Source organism: Malus sylvestris, chromosome 4 (genome assembly GCF_916048215.2).
Source record: "Malus sylvestris chromosome 4, drMalSylv7.2, whole genome shotgun sequence".
NCBI lineage: Eukaryota > Viridiplantae > Streptophyta > Magnoliopsida > Rosales > Rosaceae > Malus > Malus sylvestris.
In genome coordinates, this window is record NC_062263.1 from 27,748,043 (window position 1) to 27,768,936 (window position 20,894).

Here is a 20,894-nt window from a genome sequence, read left to right on the forward strand (position 1 = left end):
CGAAGCTATTCATTTGTGATCTGACCGAAATATTCAAATTGTGAAGCCTTCCTTATAAGATAAAGGAAATTAGGACTTTTTTCGTGTCCTCATAAATATTCAAATCTCGTTAGATATGTTTTATTTGTTATTAGTGAAGAGTGGAGATTTAAACTTGTGTCCTCTTACAAAGTTAAGAAGAAAGACGCCGTTAAAGTAAGGACTAGTTGAACAACCTTAACTCAATCCTCAAATGCTCATTTAACATGTGAAAGAGAGAAATTATAACCAAAATGATATTTGGATTCAAATCTCGTAAATTTGTTAAGTTTAAACAAAGAATTTGTTATTAGTGAAGAGTGGAGATTTAAACTTGTGACCTCTTACAAAGTTAAGAAGAAAGACGCTGTTAAAGTAAGGACTAGTTGAACAACCTTAACTCAATCCTCAAATGCTCATTTAACATGTGAAAGAAAGAAATTATAACCAAAATGATATTTGGATTCAAATCTCGTAAATTTGTTAAGTTTAAACAAACAAAAAAAACATGGATAAACTTCGAACAAACTTGTGTAAATGGGAACTAAGAAATTACGTCATTGTCCATTTGTAATGAATGAAATACTCAAATTATGACGCTTTCTTTGGAATAAAACAAACTAGAACTTATTCATGTCCTCATAAATATTCGACTCTCATAAGAACATGTTTGGTATAAGCATAGTATAAATTATTTTAAACCACCTCAAGTCGATCTTATGGAAATACCCATTTAGCAAGCGGAAGTGAAAAATGGGTGATGCTAGAGAGATTAAAATTTTAAACTATATCCTGCAAACCATATGATGTTAAATCAGAAGTCTAGCTATTAATCGTCACATCATGTAGTCTACAAAAAATAATCTAAAAATTTAGTCTTCTTCGCATTTTTTTGTAGAAAACTAAGACCAAAAGTAATAGAGGTGCTAGAAAAATATCAACAATATTGACGAAATAGAAAATATTGTCGTTTATTAATGTTGAAAATTTTGTCATAACCATGAATTTATCGATATTTTGTTATTACGTGAGGGTTTCAAACTCTCTGTTCACTCTTCACTCATTGCCTCACACTTCTCCTCACCACTAAACTAACCCTTCAAGCCATCTTTGTCACTATATTTTTGTATCATTGGAAGTGTTTAAGAAATATTTTTTTTACAATTATTATTATCAAGGGGAGATGGAGAGTTCAAAACTATTACAACAGTAAGGGATAAGAGAGTTTTGAACCCGAGATGCATGAGTACAAACCTAACATCTTATTCATTATGATATTGGATCACATTCGCTTAAAATACATGATTAAAGGTTGGTGTATAAATAGAGAACTGTTACATGCAAAATGTGTATCATGAAGTGGAAGCATATGATGTGTTGGCAATTACATGATACTTTTTTATGCTGAAGAGTTGACACGTTTGTTTGCCAAGTATGAAGCATGACTACAAACCTATATCATATGTATGTGATTATGCAAAACCTAAAACCTACCTCATAAATCAATCATGTTCCTTCACTTCAAAACGACATGAAGAAGAAGACATGGAGAAGCTTATCGATATGAATAGTTTGGAGATTGGTCATTGAGACTTCAAGTTTTGTCAAATATTTACGTCATGGGTAATATTTGAGAGACGAAATTTATAAATAATTTTATAAATTAAATGACATAAAAGTTAATGATTGAATTATTACATAAGCGTTGATAACGTTCTCATTTCTTACTAGTGACCATCATTTAGTTTGTAAATTTTTTTTGTACAAATTTAGTCTTCCTAGCATTACGTTTACATGATATGTATTAAAAGTGAGTTTGGGCCGGATGAAATGTCCAATAACCTAATAATTTGTATTACGTTTACAAAGCTCGTGACTTGTAACTTTCAAGATTTTTTTAAGTCTTCACATTTTGTCAAAATTTATATTGATGTCAAATACTGTCAAGTAAAAGAATAACAGTTAAATTGATAATTTAACGGATGAAATGTTTAATAATGTAATACTTTGTAACTTTATCGTAGTAAAATTCACCTTTGAAATATAAAAACCAAAATATTTCATTAACCAGGAGAGTGCAAAATATAATGCGACCCTTAATATGCATTTATCTTGTATTTCCACCAAGAAAATGTTAGGAAGATTATTTTTTGTAAACCACATTATATAATGGTTGATGGTTGAATTCTTTATTTTTCAATGTACCTAAAACACGGAATGATATGCCTTAGGTTATTACACAAGCGGAGTGAAAAAAATTTCTAAATGTCCTTCTATGTGTATAATAGCATATGAAATATGTGTTTGTATTACGAGTACTAAGAAAATCTCTCTAAGTATATAGTCTTTAGCATCACAATTTTCACAATGGATAAACCCTAAATGAAAACATAAATAAATTCAAATTCGAAAAGATCATCCCTAACACGATAACTTCGTTAACCGTTTTACCGTTAGGTCACACGACAGCTACAGTAATATCCCGACCTCAGCAAACGGCAGTGCATGTGACTAAACGACGTCACGTTACTCTCCTCTCGCGCCTTTTTAGGGTTCTTGCCTTCTCCATTTCCATGGAAATTAAACCGGCCCTAATCGGGTTGACCCGGCCCACCGCTATCATCTGGTCAACGCTGTTCTCTGAGCTCCAGATCAGCACATTTGCAAAGTCAGCTCCTTTAGTTTAAGATAATCCTAAGCATATTAATTTTTTATGATAGTGTTCTTGTTAATTTTTGTCTATTGGTTTTTTTTTTAACTTATTCATTCGATTCGACTTGATAACAAAATTTACATAATGCTCACGTTATTAATGTTTAAGTAATAATTCAATCATCAATAACCATATTTCATTGTTTGTCAATTTTAGTCCAAATAATTGGTTACTGTTTTAATATATTTAAGAGTAATGTTAGGAAAACAAAATTTGTAGACTAAATTTTGTAAACTAAATAATATAGAAGTTGATAATTGAATTATTACTTAAATGTTAATAATCGTGCTCATTTATATTAGTGACACACTATTTAATTTACAAATTTAATTTATAAATTTAGTCTTCTAACATTGCTCTATATTTAAACAACAAGGGGTGCAAAAGATTTAGTATTTAATTATATAAATTTGTTTTCTGTCTGAAATTAATATATTAAACAAATAAGTGTGCAAAAGATATAGTATTTAATGATATAAATTTGTTTATGATCAGCATTTTTCCTCTGGAGATTCGTGCTTCAAAGCCTGTTGAGTAAGAAAAATGCAGCTAAATTAATTAAATAATTCAAAAGAGAATAAAATGTGGGGAATTTTGTGGATTTCGTGAGTTTGGTAAGCTTGAAAAATAAGTAATTTACAGCTCTTACTGCTCAATTGGGAAATGTATTATTTGGAGTAATTTTGAAGTATTACTGCAAGATCCAATCTTTTTATCTTTCAGATTTTGGGTTTATAAGATATGTCAAGTTTGTGCAGAGGAAGATTGATTTGGCTTCAGTTTGGTGGAGATTCTTTATCTGGGTAAGTTTAAATTTGGAATGTTTGTTTAATTTATGGTTAAGTGGGTTGCTTTCAGCTTCATTTTCTATGTTTCTCTTGTTAGATGTTGTTTGGATGCTGGGAAAATCTGAGGGAAAAGAAAGGAACTTTTTAAGTCTTTTTAACTTGTGTTTGATGTTTTGGCTTTAGTTTTGATGCATGTTTCTGGAGATTCTGGTGCTGGCTATGTTTAAATTTGGGTTATATATTTCAGTTATGGTTTACGTAGCTTGTTTTCAGCTTCGACTATATCTTTCCTTTGTAAGATGTTGTTTGGATGCGGAGAAAATCTGAGGAAATGAAAGGAATTCTGAGTCTTTTAACTTGTGTTTATGTTTTGGTTTTTGAGAATGAAATGGTATATTTAGAAACTAATTCACACGGTGGTAACGGCCATTGGCTCCTCTGTGAAGTTTGGGAGAAATTTCATATGTTTATGCTTCTGTTGATCGCAAGAGAAAATTATCCATTGCTGTAAAATCTGACTCATGTTGCGAGATATACACACAACCGAATCTTGGATTTTCTCCTTGAGCATGATAAATTTGATATGGAGGCTTAGTGTTAGTAATCCATTCTCTGTTCCTACATTTTCTTGGTAAAATGATACGTTGTTTTAGATGTGGAAGTTCGATTGTGGCTTGTGCAGAACATTTTACATTCAGATCATTTCGTAATCATTGTGATTTGGTTTTTTGACTAGGTTGGAAATCCGAGACAAGGAAGTACAGAATTAGTGGTTGGTTAGAAGGAAAGTTGGAAGTTTCGTGCTTAATTCAGGATGGCGAGGTTGTGTCATCCGAAATGTAGGCTTGGTAATAAATCAATGGGTTGGCTTCAGTTTCTACTGGGAGGCCTTGTTATAATTTTCAGCATATGCGGTCTCGTCAAGTTCTACTCTGCTGGGTTTTTCTTCCACAATGAAGATATATGCCGACAATTTACTGGCGTCAAGGATGCATACGAAGGGTTTGACATAAAAGCTTTGTCTGATCGAGTAGGGGAAGTTCTAAATAAATTGGAAAGCTTACAAGAAAAGCTCGAGTCAGCTGTCCAGCAAATGGAGAAGGACAAAGAGACTTTACGTACAGCTAACATTACAAAATTCGAGTACAAGAAGTATCTGGAGGAGGAAGTAATCAGGCCTCTTTATGCCGCTCACATTTCTCTGAGGCTGATTCGGTTACCTAAAGCTGAAGGTATTCACAACTCAACGATGAAAGAGGAGCCTTTGATTAACACTTTTGTGATTGAAGAGATAAGGAAGTATATAACCCCAAAGGAGAGTAGAACCGGGAAGCTTAATATATATGGAACAGAAAGGATATACAATACAATCGGACATGCTTGTGTGTTATACAAGAAAGAGTTGGAAGAGTACATGAGCTATGACATCGGGTCTTATTGTAACGATGATTGGAACTTGGCTCAGAAGCTGATGCTTAACGGTTGTGATCCTCTGCCTCGGAGGCGGTGCTTGACAAGGGCCTCAATGGTCTACCAGAAGCCTTACCCCATCAATGAGTCTCTTTGGAAACTGCCGGATGACAGAAATGTGCGGTGGAGCAATTATCAGTGCAGGAACTTTAAGTGCTTGATGGGAAACAACACCAAGAGGGGTTATTTCAAGTGTGTCGGGTGTTTCGAAATGGAGAAGGAAGAGCTTAAATGGGTTACAAATAGCTCACTTTCCGTTGATTTTCTGATCAGTGATGTTTTGACCATTAAGCCCGGGGAGATGAGGATTGGTCTCGACTTTGGCATTGGCACTGGAAGTTTCGCTGCAAGGATGAGAGAACATAACATTACAGTAGTCTCTACTGCTCTTAACCTCAAGGCGCCTTTCAACGAGATGATTGCACTGAGAGGTTTGATTCCATTGTTTGTAACATTGAATCAACGCCTACCATTCTTCGACAACACAATGGACATGATACACACCAGTGGATTTCTAGACGGCTGGATTGACCTGCAACTTTTGGATTTTATCCTGTTTGATTGGGATCGAATTCTGAGGCCAGGCGGATTGTTATGGATTGACCGGTTCTTCTGTGTTAGAAAGGATTTGGATGATTTCATGTACATGTTTCTGCAGCTGAGGTACAAGAAACACAAGTGGGCTATTTCTCCTAAATCAAAGGATGAAGTTTACTTTTCTGCACTGTTGGAGAAACCTCCAAGAGCGATATAGTTACATGTTTTGTACCAAGAAAATAGCTTTTCACTTAATGTGATCGTCTTTGTTTTCGTAATCGACATTTTGGCTAATAACATGAGTTATGAATTCATTAGTGACAACTGAGCTAGCTCTGCTGCATAGAGTGTTTCTCTCCAGCAAAGGTTTTCATTTCGAGTTCAACAATTTACATGAAACCATGAGGCTTTTAGTCTCCTAAACTCCATTGTTATCGCACAAAAGATTGTAAAATACAGTTTGAAATGAAATACATAAATATGGTGCCTAAATCCCTTCTTTTTCCTAAGACCCCAAGCTAAATGAGGCCCAAAGACAATGGTACAAACCAGGCTAGAAAAGCACAGCTGAGACTCTCAGCTCCTGGACTTATCAGTGCAGGCTTCAAACCAAGCTGCAACCCATTTTATCCCTAAACAAATTTGCAACCCATGTTTTACTTCGTTTTGGGCTTGTTGATAACAAACCAAATCCCACATTCGAGCACAATTTGTTCCAGAGGAGAATTTCGGAGTCCGACGGCAACTGAACTACGTGTCCATGCAGATCAAAACACAAAATACATCCCCTATCCCACTCCCATGAGTTGTCGTGCTAACCATGATCTACTGTTGGTTCCATCCTGTGCCACAACCCCCCTAATCCGACACACGTACAGAAGACCTTCTCGTTGAAGAGTACACAAAGTCCTACATCAAAGATTTGACACAACAACAACAAAGACTTTTTTTACTAAGTGGGGTTGGCTGTATGAATTTTAGAACGTTATTGCGCTCGGTTATGTGTCATATCTTCTGTAGATCCAAGTACTCCAAGTTTTTTCTTAGAGTCTCTTCCAAAGTCTTCTTGGGTCATCTACCTCTTCGACTTTGAACCTCTGTCATGTAATTAGGGCTGGGTTCGGTTCTTATCGGTTCGGTTTTTTGCCAAAACCGAAACCAAACCGAAATTTCGGTTCGGTTCGGTTCGGCCCAAATTTTTTTCGGTTTTTTTCGGTTCGGTTTTTTTTTCGGTTCGGTTTTTCCGGTTCGGTTTCGGTTTTTTTTCGGTTTTTTTTTTTCTCCAAAAAATGCAAAACAACCACAACATAAGATAGAAATAAAAAATATGACATGTTTCCATCTCTCCAGGACGGTTTTTCAATATTCATGAGGTACTAGGCTTCCACATTGTCGTGTTGTTTGAATCAAACAACGAAACATGATACTTTTACAGGCACTTCATAGTCCTGCGTATGAGATGAATGATTTGAGATGGTCAAGTACATATTCAAGTATGCGCTGGTTGCTTGAAGATCATTTTAGTTCTCACTTCTCACTGAGTTACATACTCAAGTTTGAAGTGGCTACACATAACCAAGAGTGAGTCCTTAGAAAGTCATAATGCTGCAAGCAAAACAAGCCGAGGGAAGGGACAAAATCTATCACGAAATCAAGCCTAGTACCTCCATTTTTATAGCCACCACGATCATATGGATGGGAATATATTTGCCCTCCTTTCTCTGCAAGCCACATACCTCTCACTCCTTCATGGTACTGCCAGAAAGAAGGAAAAAGAAGTGCTATGAAATAGCGGTCCAAATATCTAAATCAGATTTGCCGCAAAAAAAAGAACAATAATATACAACTTGTTAATTCCTAATAACCTCAATTGTGGTCTTGTTTTGCAAAGTGAGGTAGATAATATGCCAACCTAAAAGAACACTCAGCGCCACACATAAGGGAACTAGCAACAGCCCAGAAATGACCTGAAACTTGAAAAGAGAAAAATGATAAGCAAGCTGTCTTGTATCCAAGTATCAAACATAAACCCAACACTTAACCTTACATATGCAGTTTGAAAAGAGTCTCCAGTTTCCTGGTCTTCTTTTTTGGGATCATAAGTTAGGCTACCGACGAGCAAAACCTGAAAGTTTAACCGCAGATCCAATGTTAAACAGGATGAAATAAATAAAGGAAAAGAAAGAAAATTATATCTTAAGCATTGACCATCTTTTCACTACAAAGAGAGTCACCTTCTATGACTCCATCGAAAAGACAAACACAACACAACACAACACAACACAACAAAACTTAAAGAAATCAATCACAAACCATTTACGAAATCTTCACGAAATCAAGCACAAAATCTAAATATTGAATCGCATACACTAACAGCAAATCAATAACCCAAAATCCCTAAATCTAGAAAACCCTAAGTTACTCTTCCTAAATCCCTAAAATTGAATACCTTTTGATTGAGAGAGAATAGGGGATGCCACAGGGTCAAAACGCTCGCAGCCATGGGGATGGGTGCTGGAGCCAGAGGGAGGACTGAGAGAGAAGAGGGGTTGCCGCAGGGTTACCACGCTCGCAGCCATAGGGATGGGTGTGCTGGAGGCAGAGGGAGGACTGAGAGAGAAGAAGGGTTGCTGCAGGGTCTGCACGCTCGCAGCCATGGGGATCGGTGTTGGAGCCAGAGGGAGGACTGAGAGAGAAGAGGGGACGAGAGAGAGAAGAGGGAGAAATTGGAGGCATGGAGAAAGTCTGGAGGTGTGGCTGCGCTAGGGAACGAGAGAGAGAGATGAGGGGAATGACAATTACAAATAGAAAAAGTGTGGCTGCTAGGGTTTTGTTGATTTGGTTATAAAAATTAAAAAAAATCTCCAAAATCCGGGGGGCATGAAGAGGTTTCGAACCCATGCGCTCCACCATGGAAAGTTTCACTAAAACCAACTTCACAACAAGTTCTGTTTTGTTATAATTGTATGACTAAACTATTTATAAACATTGAAAAAAATAATTAAATATATATATCGGTTCGGTTCAGTTCGGTTCGGTTTTCGAACCTCAAAAACCGAAACCGAACTGGACAGATTCGGTTCGGTTCGGTTTGAGAGTTTCGGTTAGGTTTTTTTTCGGTTCGGTTTTTTTCGGGTTTGGTTTTCGGTTTTTTTCGGTTTTCGGTTTTTTGAACCCACCCCTACATGTAATCGCATCTTCTAACCGAAGCGTCTGTAAGCCTTCATTTCACATACCCAAACCACCGTAACCGATCTTCTCTCACCATTCCTTCAATTTCGGCTATTCCTACTTTACCTCAGATATCTGCATTCCTAATCGTATCATTTCTCGTGTGCCCACATATCCAACGAAGCATTCTCATCTCCATTACATTCATTTTATGTACGTGTTGATGTTTCACCGTTCAACATTTCATGCCATAAAGTATAATTTATACTGAATGGTTTATACTAAGTATAATTTTCACTGTCCAACATTCCATGCCATAAAGATTTGACACAATAAAGTATAATATATACTTAGTGGTTTTATTTCTAATCTTATCCAAATCTTTTTTGTTAATTTCACACTCGTTGGTCTATTAAACGGTTGAATTGAAGACAATATCGGTGCTTGAACTATTAGAAGGGGACTTCTGACTTTCTATCTGGAGTTTTAATGCAACAAAGTGTAATTACAATCAAGAGAATTAAATGAATCATGTAAAAAAGATAAAAACCTCCAATTGCGAATTATTATTTTCTGGAGTATTGAGTAGAAAGTTACACCTATGAAATTAAGCCTCCTTCAGTACCAATAAATTTTTTTGTCGAGCTATATACGTACTTAAAAAGGAAAAAAACGTCCAATTGTGAATTATTATTTTCGTAAATCATAGTAGTTTAGAAAGAATGTGTATCTATATGTCATCTTGTTAAAAGAACAGTAGAACATTATCACAAAAGTATGTCATAAAAATATCCCTTGTTGGCTGGAATATTTGATCTAGCTAGATTATATAGTACACATATCTACGTCTATTTTTTGTTAGCTAGGTAGGAATCAAGATTCTCTCGGGATTTTTAAGTTCGAAGTCATCATACTCAAACATTTGGGCCGTTCATAGAGGAGAGAAAGAGATTTGTGTGAAGTAAGACAATGAGATAGAAAGAAAAAAAATGTAAAATTTAAAATAAGTAATCCGAATATCTGAGTCCACCGATCCAAACTCAGTAACATAGAAAGGATGTCAATTTGCTATGTCGTAGCTAAGTGCACAATATTTGTTCTTGATGGACATCAAGGAATAATATTTCGCTCTAAAGCAATGTCCATCACTTTCCATACAAGTACTCCTTCATTTCCTGCCTATGAGAATTTTTATTTGGTCAGATGCCGCCCATCAATAGTAAGGTAAAAAAGAATATAATGAAAAGAATCAAAACAAGTTGGATTTTTTTTTTTTTTGAAACTAACAAAGTTGGATTATGCCCTACAAAAAGAGGGAAGGTACACAAAGTGTTTTATTCTTCTAACTCGCTCGGCGCAATTTGTTAAGAGCATTTTTGTTGCATTTGAAGTTTTGAATTGAAAAATGTTAGGGTTTTATCATCAAATTAATTAGTAATATGAGAAATAGTTCAATTACTTATAAACACATGCAAGGTCCTCTATTCCACCAATGTGAAATTCATTTTTAACACATCTCATCATGTGTGACGGATTTTCAAATCTAATATATGGATAACACAGCGGGATGACGTGGAACACGTGTAGCCGTTAAGCTTCATATGTTGGATAACCTGGTCTGATATAATAAAGAAAGTTAGGGATTTTACCATAAAACTAATTGACAATATGAAAAATAGTCGAATTACTCACATACAAAAGTTTCTTCTTCCATCAAAGTGGAATTTATTCCCAATACGAATTCGTATCTTTCTTTTCAAATATCTCTTGTATAAAATATGAAAATAAAATTTTCTCAAAAGACTTCCAAGTATTTATGGGTTTTATTTTATGTTTCATGTGTTGTGCCCACTCATCCCCATTTGTTTATTACTAAATCGTTCGTGCACTAGGATTAGTAACCTAATAATTAATTTTTCAAAGCCTAGATATGTTTAATGGAAATTAAAGAACCTTTATGCAACTTGGTTCATATTTAATTCAAAGCATATATGCTTTATACGCATAGAGTAATGTTAGAAAAACTAAATTTGGAAACTAAATGATGTATCATCAATACAAATAAGCACATTTATCAACGTTTAAGTAATCAACAAATCATCAACTTCCATGTTCTTTAGTTTTCAAAATTTTGTCTCCAAATTTAATCTTTATAGCATTACCCATACGCATAATCCCATCTCATTTGATAAGGAAAGATTGAGTTTTCTATTAACCAGTCTAATGAAGATCGGATATCTCGATTGCTGAATAAACAATGGAATTATGGAACGGTTTAACTTCTAATTTGGGTATGCATTAGTGATAATGTGGATGGTCGTGCAATGTAAAAAGTAATTAAGCACGTTTGTGGATGGTTTAACAAATTAAAATGTTTATTTATACTTACCTCACTTTGCTTAACTAGCTAGTTATATCTTACAAAAAGTTCTTCCAAAATGCAACCTAAAGTAGCAATATTATATATGTTTGAAACAAGATCATATACTTCTTAAAACATGCATATGGAATTGGATAATGTAAGAAGTTATAATGATTTAAGGCAAGGTGCGATGGTTTAGAGTTATGGTTACTTTAGGGTTTTGGTTATTGTGATCTTACGCACTATCTCTTGACTCTTTCCTTAAATGTGGTGATGTGGGTGATTTATCCCTTTTGGATTTATTACTTTTACTTTTGCTTTTACTGTTAATGTTTTTTTAAATAGAAAACTAACGAAAAGTTCAAAATTTTAATTAAGAAAAAACAAATAAAGGTGTAGTGAATAGTATTAGAGAAATGTAAAAATGTGGTTTTTCATTAAAAATAAACAGTATCTTGAGTGTTTCGTTAAAACTTTATTTTTTATTTTATTTTTTGTAGACACCTTAGTGTATGGTTGAAGTTTTATCTCACGAAATATGGTATCTAATTAATAGTAATCCAAATTAGATTAGTAAATAAGGCGTAGTTAGGTTACTAATTAGGTCTTACATGATCTTACCTTATCCATAAGCAATTGAGTTGGAGGATGGACTTGACCAAAACCTAATACTTGCATGATTCACATATGAAATTAAGGAAATGCATTGCCAGTTTGTCACCAAATAGAGTGACAAACTCATAACTAAACCTAATGGATGAGCTAATCAAACACTAATTAAGGTTAGTAATCAGTTCTTTTTAGGTAGTGTTTGGTTGGATCCATCCCTAAACATGAAACGTGCACAAACGTCATCCACTAATCTGAGATATGTACGAACTACAAGAACACTTTAGGATTTATTAATCGTAGATTAGTAAGAGAGCGTTAGAGGTTTTGTGGGGACCCTTGTACTATAAATCTTTTTAAGATAGTTGGACTATATATCTTTGATTGGCTTAATAAACGTACTGTTTACATTTGTTTAAAACCACGTCCTTTTCAAAATACGGCTCCAAAGTTCAGATGCTACTAGAATATTGTAGAAATAGTGTAAAGAATTAATTGCTCTTTCTTGCTAATTAGATCAATTGATTTACTTTAGAGCAATTCCACGGAGGAGGACAAGGGCAAGGGCATGTAACTGTTCTCCTGAAAAGTAATTAATTGCCTTTGTACAAGTTCACTTGTTAGGCGAGGGTAAGGGTGATGACTATATACAAATATATTTGTTTTTACTTTTTATGCCTTGTAAGTGTGCTTAAGTGTGAACTTTGTAAGTTTGTTTGAAATTAAAACTTCTTGTTTAACTCCATTAAATTAATTTCAAATATAAAGCAAAGCATAGCATTACAACCTAGTACGATACTGAAACAATATTATTCTTGGTAGCCTACAACCTATGGCATCCAATGCATGGTGCTAGGGCATCCAACATATGACACAATTTTGTTTTTCAGAGTATACTTCATGACGTTCCAACATTCGTGCTTTGTGAATGATTTATTATTGTTCCGAAGATTGAACCACATGTGTTCTTGTAGTTGCTGAATAAAGAATTCTTAAACAACATAACAAATTACATAATCAAATGATTACTTTTAATTACCAAAATGTCCGAATACTAATTACTTACATTTGAAATTTCTTAATAATAATATGTTATTACCTCATTGGCTAGACTATGCCACTTTGATAAATTGCTTCTGCTTTTTTTAGGGCTTCTCGCCAAGATTTCAATGTTTTATGTAGATATTTGTACCTACTCGACAAAGATTGCTCGGTCTAGGATGTGCCTTGAATCTACTCGACAAATTGTGCATGAATCTTTTTCCACATTTGTTACATTGTCATCAATGACTAGGTCATGAGTAACACGCACCCAATACTCAGGCAAATCAACGTCTTCTTTGATCGACCAATTTGTCTTCTCATTTATTTATTTATTTTTGGGAAAAAAAGGATTTAGAAAGTGGAAAACAAATATAGGAGATTTGAGTAAAAATAAATATTGAGTTGTGGTGTGGGGAATGAAGAAGATAGTTGGGTATTTATAGAATAAAAAAAAATCTTATTTTTTCTCTATTTTTTTTCTAATTTATAACCATTGGATTAATCCTGGCAGTTGATTTCTCTACTCATTTGTAATCAGATGCATCAGAACATGCCACGAGGCACACTAGTAACTTTTTTGAATTTTTTCCAACGGTCCAGATCATCAAGCCGTTGAAATCCAACGACTCTCATCGCGACACGTCATAGAGTCGTTTGGCTCTTTTGTTGGAGCTACTGCAGTGAGGCCTACAACAACATATAATGTCGGCCACTCTTCTTCCTTACACGTGTAATACACGCGTCAGACACTAAAAAAAGAGATACGTGGCTGACGTTAAATTGCATGGGCAATTGGGTGGGTTTAGCGTAGCTCACCAATTGCCCTCCTTTTTGCCCACTAGAGGTGGTTTTTGAGGTAAAGGGCAATCAATTGGGAAGCCCTTGCTTTTTTTTTTTTTGGAAACTGGGAGGAAGCCCTTGCTTTTGCCCTTTGAATTGGTGGAATTGCTCTAAAAGTCATCTTAAGCTTTAGTTTGACCATCATGATATTTGGACAAGTTGGAATTTGTTAGTAACAATTCACTTAAATTTCAAAATTTTGATTAGTAGTTAAAACAAATGAATATTTTTATTTTATAAAATAGCTAGGGTATGTATCATCAAATACTAAAAGATTTACAGAGTTAATTAATACTTGTAGCATGACTTGTGACATCGACACATACGTACATACACATACACATACATATAGGTAAACATCTATATATAAAAATACAAGTGTGCGTTTTGATACAGAGCAACGTGTCTGTGTCAGAAAAGATCAGTCAACTCCTCCAAAATCTAATTGTATGGATCAATCAATCAACATGGTTGATCAGGAACAAGATGGGATGCTCCCAATTGCAAACGTGGGTCGAATCATGAAGCAAATTCTTCCCCCAAGAGCCAAAATTTCCAAGGAGGCGAAACAAACAATGCAAGAATGTGCAACTGAGTTCCTAAGTTTTGTGACTGGCGAGGCTTCTGACAAGTGTCACAAGGAGAATCGCAAGACCGTCAATGGAGACGACATCTGTTGGGCTCTGAGTGCTCTAGGGTTTGATAACTATGCCCAGGCTGCTATGAGGTACTTGCATAAATATAGGGAAGCTGAAAGAGACAAAGCTGCTGCTAACAACAACCAAAACACGGCAAATATTACAAGTCATGGAGGCCTGCAAGTAAGGGAGCAAACTCAGACTTCAAATCTGGAGTTTCGGGTGCTTGAGAAAGGTGACAACTCCCTTATTACCAAGCCATGACCTTGATCAAGAATGCATTAACGATGGGATCTGGAACCAAATAAATTTTCATCTGAAACTTAAAAGCTTCCAGATGATCTTTTAGGTCAGATTTTTCATCATACCTCTCTCTATGTTTGACAGTTTTGAGTTTGGCCGGCATTAGATATGCCTGCACTTCTGCTGTCAGTGGACTATCAGGTTAGGTATCAACTGACTTAATTTACTTGCTAGTCTGAGGTAAATTAAGTTAACGTTATGTAACTTTCTACTCAAATATTCATGCTTTCATCTATTCGATCTCTTCAATCTTGTGTTTTCCGTTTTAGTTTCTTTCCTTCTTTTTTTCTTAGTTAAGGAGAGAGTGGGTTTTGGATAATGAGAAAAAATATAACGGAGCTGCGTTTAACTATGTATTAAGGGTTTCAGAAGAAGTAATCAGATGATGAAACTGTGTCAAACCATAAGGATACTGAAAAATAAAATCCTATTCGATTTTCTCTTCATTAAATCTGACCTGTTTATCAATCTGAAAAAGAAAAAACAAATACCTGAGCCATACGTACGTACGTGTATGACTGGGATTAAGAATTTCTGTTCTTTCTTTTGATTCATTTGTTAGTGCTAATTTGGACAAAATGACTTCAGATCTAAGGATTTAGACAGCATTATGAGGTAAAATTGTTTGTTTATACTCTTACAATTCATAGATTTTGACAGAAGAAAGAACGGTAAAAACAAAGAAATAAAGTAGATTTCAAATGATTTAAAATCTATTTCAAATGTTTATTACATCTAGTTATGTATTTTCAATTTAATTTAACATTTTCTCTAGTTTTTGTATCAAATTATCTTCATGTCATCCAAATTCTTTCTTTGGAATTATCCATCCAAATGGAGTCTTGTAAATTTCCTCCATAACTATACATATTTTATAAACTGAACTAATCTCATGCCCTTATCTATCTTATAAATTTCCTCCTAAACCATATATAGGTGTTCTTGGAGATTTGCAATTACGGTATACTTGTCTGTAAACAATGCCAAATATTTACAAGCTGATTATGCATGATTTGATGATATAAAGAACTTGAACTGATGATATAAAGAACTTGAACTGAATAACTAGCATGTCCACAACCAAACATATCCACGAAACTAAAGGCCTGTTTGATAACCATTTTGTTTTTTGTTTTTTATTCACTTTTGGAAATACATAAAACTAAACGATGAAGAATGATGAGAGAGATGAAGAATGATGAGAGAGATGTAGAAGAACAGATAAGGAATGGGATACAAAATGAAAACAAAACCCCAAAAACCAAAAACTATTGTAAGTTGTTTTCACTTTCTTATCTATTTATTCTCATCTTTCTCATCACTCTTCTTTATCTCATTTTCACCATGTATGTATACTTTCCTTATATCTCAGACACAAAAAATGAAAACTCAAAAACCAAAAACGAAATGGTGCAAAACCTAAATAATATCAAAGTGAAGCTTTTTTCGTATATACACAATAGCAGATTAGTCATTAAGAATCGAATACAAGTATACTGAATTTACAATGCAGCTATGCATTACTAGGTATAGGGTTTGCTCTTAACCCTAGATTAGGACCACTAATCTTTTGTGGCTTTAGATAACATGAGTTACCGTGAAATTAAAGTGGTCCAATAGAATCTCAAGCATGCTTAATATAATTTACAATATGCTTCTGGAATTATGGATTAGGGTAAACTTCCAGTAAAAGATTAGAAGCTGTCAGAGTTAGGGCTCAACATGCTCCCTAGGGTTTCTAGTTATGAGGTCATATGGCTAGGGGACCACTCATCAACCATCACAAACTCTCTCTCATTTGTCTCACCATATCATTAAAGAAGTTCATATATGAACTCTTTTGGTAAACTAAAGGAATAAGAATCCCAGTAACAACGTACTATGCCATGGTTTTACTCGTAAACCTTCTAATTAAATTACAATATCAGATGACATATTGGCGACAATGAATTTTCATTGAAGTTTGATGCCCAATCAATTCTAAAAGGATCAGTTCTCAATGCATTTGTTGTCATTTCACAATTGCATGAATTTGTGGACTCAAGTAACCTTGTTCAAGGCTCATATAGCCGATGAATGAGTTTTGGATCAATTCTTAGTTTGTCTTCTTTCCTCTTTGATGTACACCAACTCTGAGATTGTTTGGAAGTGCAAAGCGAGAGGAGGGCCATGTATAAAAGGGTTTAGGGGTTATCCATGTGAGTTGCAGCTGCTCAATTTTACGTAAGAAAAAGGTGACCAAATTAGAGTTAACGTGCAGTCTCCTAAAAAAGAGACATTTCCAAAGCTGAATATCTTGTTAGGATTAATAACCGCAATGGTCCATTGTTTGCCTACTAATGAATGATCCATAAAACATTGTTAATTCACTCCAAAAATGCAATGTCAAGTTTTGAGAACCAGCATAACAACGTCAGACTACGTTTCTGAGGCAGCAGCCTACACCAGCTTCCTGCACGATTCTGGCCAATGTTTGCTCTTATGTACCTTGCTGGTTTTTGAGCCTCACATATCAAAATTGAACAGATTTTACACGTTTTCATCGACATTTTGGCCGTTGTTAACACGTAAGAACTGTTTCTTGAATGAATCTGTGAAATATCCCAGAAAACATGGAGAGAGAACATGGAATAGCGAAAAGTACTCAAGTGATTGGATTAACAAAAGCTTCCACATAGCCCCAACCATCATCAATATCAGGTCCAACCCAAAAACCAAATATGATCGTGTGGCTACAAGAGTGTACATTCCTATAACAAGACATAATTTCAAAAAGAAGTTTTGAGGGTGTCCGAAGATGATCTTGACAACTCTGATTCGAAGTTGACATGGCTTTATTTGTCCTGCTGGAGGCGGAAGGCTTTGCAGCTGCAAAGGTAATTCATACAGTTAGCTTAAACAGAGCGAGGAACAATAATGTATGAGGGTTCAATGCAAATGCCCTAACGCTTAACATCTTGATAGGCTTGACAGTTTAGCATGAACAAAATAGAATGCCATTGAAGTATCGAAGAAGAAACCTTTTTTGTTTTCTTTTTTTTTTCCGCACTTTCTCTCCTTTTTAAAAAAAATTCTTTTCTTTCCTAATCTGTTATATTAAGTTAACATACTATCGAACGAAACACTAACTTCCTGAAAACACAGCATACTCATGTACAATTTGAACATAATGATGAATGCAGATGAAGATCATCGTATTTCATCGTCCTCTAGAAAATAGGCCATTAAGTCCTCAACGAAGAAATAGATTCAATAGAATATCAAGTTTCAGACTCTCTAGAATGCAGGAAACAGTTTGATGAATATCAGGTTTCTTGCCTTGCAAAAACCTTGGTTTGTAAATGTCTACGAGTGAATTATATATTTTGGGTTTTTTGTTCCGTCCATCTCTTTCTATCATATTTTTCTTCTCTCCACCCTCTGAAGCAACATAAAAACTCAAGGTTGTACAATTACTTCCGCTAAAGATGCCACATTAAGTTTCTTCTTTTGATATTTATAAGACAACAAATACTGTGGACACGCCGAGTGACCAGAATCCAACATTAGAATTGATTGATTCATTCCACTATGAAAAAACTCATTCAAATCATACGGATTGGGTTTAGTACAACAACTACAAGGTAGCCCTGCTTTCAGCTATTAGCAAACCAAATTTCTGGACGAGGTAAAGATCAAGCAGGGTATAAGTTTCATACATTACTAGCACGAATCAGTGATCGAGCGTAATTGGATACGAAAAGACAGGTTGAACATTTTAACGCGATTTTAAGCAAATTTCTTTGGACAACCATGAGTTCTTCTGAATGAAATCCAACTCAAAGCGGATTTCGAATATGACTGAAAATTTAACAGGATAATAACATAACTGGAAATTGAGAGAGGAGATTGAAGAATAAAACCTGTTTCTGAAATTGGTTGGTTTGAAAGTCTGACCACCAGTGATAATCTTCTTGGAGCTATTCCCTGTTTGGTTGCAATAACAAATAAAAAAGCATTAATAAGTACCGCATTCTACATTTTACAGTAATGAAAAATGCATGAGAGATCTTACTTCCTGTTTGGTTTCCGAGAAAATGAAGACAGGATTTTTTGGTGGTTTGAGAGAAAATTGAACAACAAAAGCTAGGGTTTTTATGTAGAAGGAGAGCTGGGTGATTGAGGACTTACCTTTTCAAAGCTATGGGAAGCAGAGAGAGGGAGAGAGAGGGTCGTCGAGACAAGGCACGCCATTGAAGCTTTCGACTTTTGAATCCCCTTCTTTCTGCTTCTCAGGGTGTAGCAGAGGGCAGTAACAAGGAGATGAAACGTTGGACGGCGTCGTTTCTACTTGTCGGGGTCGTCGTGTCTGTCTCAGGAGCAACAATGTCTTCCACCTACCCAAACCCGACCCGACCCGACCCAATTCAATGCTGGACCCGGTTCAATTGGGTTGGTGATGCCTGGAGACCCATACTAAACTGTAAGCCCAAAATACAAACTCCGATACAACACGTGTACGTATTCATTCTCAATGGTACGTCTACTATAACTCTTAAATCTCGTACTTTCAATCCTAAACCCGTTTGATAACAATTTTGTTTTCAATTCCATTTTTTTTTTCAATTTAAAAAAAAAATTACTTCTTTAGTAACTACTTTCCTCTTTTCAACTAAAGCTACGTTTTTTATTTTTCAAATTTTGGTTTTTCAATTTTTACTTTCCATTTTTTTGAAAACTAAAAGAAACTACCAAACAAGTTCGCAGATTTAAAAAAATAATGAAAACAAAAAACTGAAAGCAAAATGGCTATCAAACGACTGTTAGTCTAGCCGCACGTAATCGAGGAGTAGTTTGTGAATTCATTAGTCCCAATGGCCGTTACCAAAAATTGCAACCTTTACTGAAAACATGAATTTTGTCCAATATAATGGAAGATGGTTTCTACTGTAAAATAATGATGATCTCCCAGATAAACTCTTCATCCCATTCAAACTCCAAGCCACAAATTAGATTGATTTGACAATGGAGTACAAACAAAAATATCAGAAAAATGAAAAGATTACCGTATCTTTTAGATGTGTTTTTAAAATGACTGAAAACGTTTTTAAAGAAAATATTTTTGAGTTTCAAAAGCTCTTTAAGTGCTTTTCACAAGAAACATCAATTATGTGCTTATTTCAGGAAGCACTTTAAGTACTTTTTCAGGATTTACTAACATTTTTACTAAGGATTGTTTTTAAAAATATTTTCACCAAAAGCGCGTTTAATGATTTTAAAATCGAGGTTAATTAACCTGAAACCAGACGAAGGGTGAGCACAATGAGAAAATATATTTGGGTATCTCCAACTGTTTAAACTCCAGCAGCAGTGTATCAAACTACGTGTGCGTCACAAATCCTAAGATATCGTTTGGTATGCAGACGGAACAGAATGGGACGGGACGCAACAGGACAATACGGAACAGAGAGGGAGCAAAGATACCCTCGGATGGAAACAAGAAGGAAGAAGGAGACGGAGAGGTTATAATTTTGTGTTCCACGGATGTGGAACGAGTCGTTCCAGGGGGGTGAGGCGGAATGAAAATTCACCCAAAATTCGTCTCGTGGAACAGTGCATTCCACCAGTTTTAGGCGCACCAAACACAGGACGGAACAACTCGTCCCACTCCGTTCCGTCCCGTCCCACGTACCAAACGGTACCTAAGGGACAGACAAGAACAAGAAATTACCCAGAAAACCGAGATAAAATCAAATTTCATGATGCAGCAAATGGAATAACTGCTGGTATTACAAAACTAAGCCACCAAACCGTAGCCAAACCCGCAATAGAACTTCAGTTGAAACAACAGTATAGAAAAGGGGCATACTTTTAAGTTTGTGCTTCATTTGAACTCCTCTTCGACTTGTGCTTTGATTTCTTATCCCGCTTCTTGCTCCTGAAAAGCAGTCAATGTATGGCATTGATACAAAAGGAAAAGGGCAACAGATTAAACGTGATTTTTTCTAGATGTGGAGCATACTCGTCATGAGCCGCCAGGTTTAATGATTTGGTGGGATCCACAGATTGTACTAAGACCCCAACAAGACTTCAGTTTCCGATTGATGTGCTTGAGATCCTTGTCCGAAGGAAACTTGTATCTTTTTGCCTACATTAGCCATGAAGAAAATTAGACTGGAAAATGAAACCGAAAATAAGTGTTCCTATGTAATATCAGATTAAATTCTTAAAAATCTGAACTTAATACCATAGCTATATGATATACAATTTTCACAAACGTTTGTGCCGCTATCAAAGAGGCTATGGAGTTTGCAACACACATATATGCTGATTGCAATGAATTTATACCCAAGAATCGATTGCGTTAAGGAATTCGACTAGCTCTGAAATAGTATGCGCAGAACTCTGCCGAGAGAGAATGC

General features: G+C 35.2%; 4 protein-coding genes across 8 annotated transcripts; 2 read left to right on the forward strand and 2 right to left on the reverse strand.

Moving 5' to 3' along the window:
• The first annotated feature begins 3,230 nt into the window (after positions 1 to 3,230).
• Positions 3,231 to 5,850, forward strand: LOC126619010 (probable methyltransferase At1g29790). Of its 3 annotated transcripts, none has more exons than XM_050287259.1 (3): positions 3,241 to 3,345; positions 3,490 to 3,534; positions 4,256 to 5,850. In XM_050287259.1, the coding sequence occupies exon 3, from the start codon at positions 4,334 to 4,336 to the stop codon at positions 5,741 to 5,743; it is 1,410 nt and encodes a 469-aa protein (XP_050143216.1). In that variant the 5' UTR covers positions 3,241 to 3,345; positions 3,490 to 3,534; positions 4,256 to 4,333; the 3' UTR covers positions 5,744 to 5,850. The 3 variants fall into 3 exon arrangements, with proteins under 3 accessions (XP_050143214.1, XP_050143216.1, XP_050143215.1); XM_050287258.1 differs by having other exon boundaries at positions 3,244 to 3,345; positions 3,455 to 3,534; XM_050287257.1 differs by having other exon boundaries at positions 3,231 to 3,534.
• Positions 5,851 to 6,980: 1,130 nt separating this feature from the next.
• On the reverse strand, positions 6,981 to 8,044 carry LOC126619011 (probable protein S-acyltransferase 16). 3 transcript variants are annotated; one of them, XM_050287262.1, is made up of 5 exons: positions 7,976 to 8,044; positions 7,574 to 7,651; positions 7,392 to 7,499; positions 7,191 to 7,281; positions 6,981 to 7,091 (listed from the first exon to the last, which is right to left on the reverse strand). In XM_050287262.1, the coding sequence occupies exons 1-5, from the start codon at positions 8,027 to 8,029 to the stop codon at positions 7,069 to 7,071; spliced, it is 354 nt and encodes a 117-aa protein (XP_050143219.1). In that variant the 5' UTR covers positions 8,030 to 8,044; the 3' UTR covers positions 6,981 to 7,068. The 3 variants fall into 3 exon arrangements, with proteins under 3 accessions (XP_050143219.1, XP_050143218.1, XP_050143217.1); XM_050287261.1 differs by having other exon boundaries at positions 6,981 to 7,281; positions 7,392 to 7,493; XM_050287260.1 differs by having other exon boundaries at positions 6,981 to 7,281.
• A 5,957-nt stretch (positions 8,045 to 14,001) lies between these two features.
• Positions 14,002 to 14,628, forward strand: LOC126619012 (nuclear transcription factor Y subunit B-4-like). Its single transcript, XM_050287263.1, has one exon. The coding sequence runs from the start codon at positions 14,002 to 14,004 to the stop codon at positions 14,452 to 14,454; it is 453 nt and encodes a 150-aa protein (XP_050143220.1). The 3' UTR covers positions 14,455 to 14,628.
• A 2,496-nt stretch (positions 14,629 to 17,124) lies between these two features.
• LOC126619013 (uncharacterized) lies at positions 17,125 to 20,410 on the reverse strand. Its single transcript, XM_050287264.1, has 4 exons — positions 20,342 to 20,410; positions 18,664 to 18,935; positions 18,396 to 18,459; positions 17,125 to 17,361 (listed from the first exon to the last, which is right to left on the reverse strand). Exons 2-4 carry the CDS (start codon positions 18,724 to 18,726, stop codon positions 17,138 to 17,140), a joined length of 351 nt encoding a protein of 116 aa, XP_050143221.1. The 5' UTR covers positions 18,727 to 18,935; positions 20,342 to 20,410; the 3' UTR covers positions 17,125 to 17,137.
• Between the last annotated feature and the right edge of the window lie 484 nt (positions 20,411 to 20,894).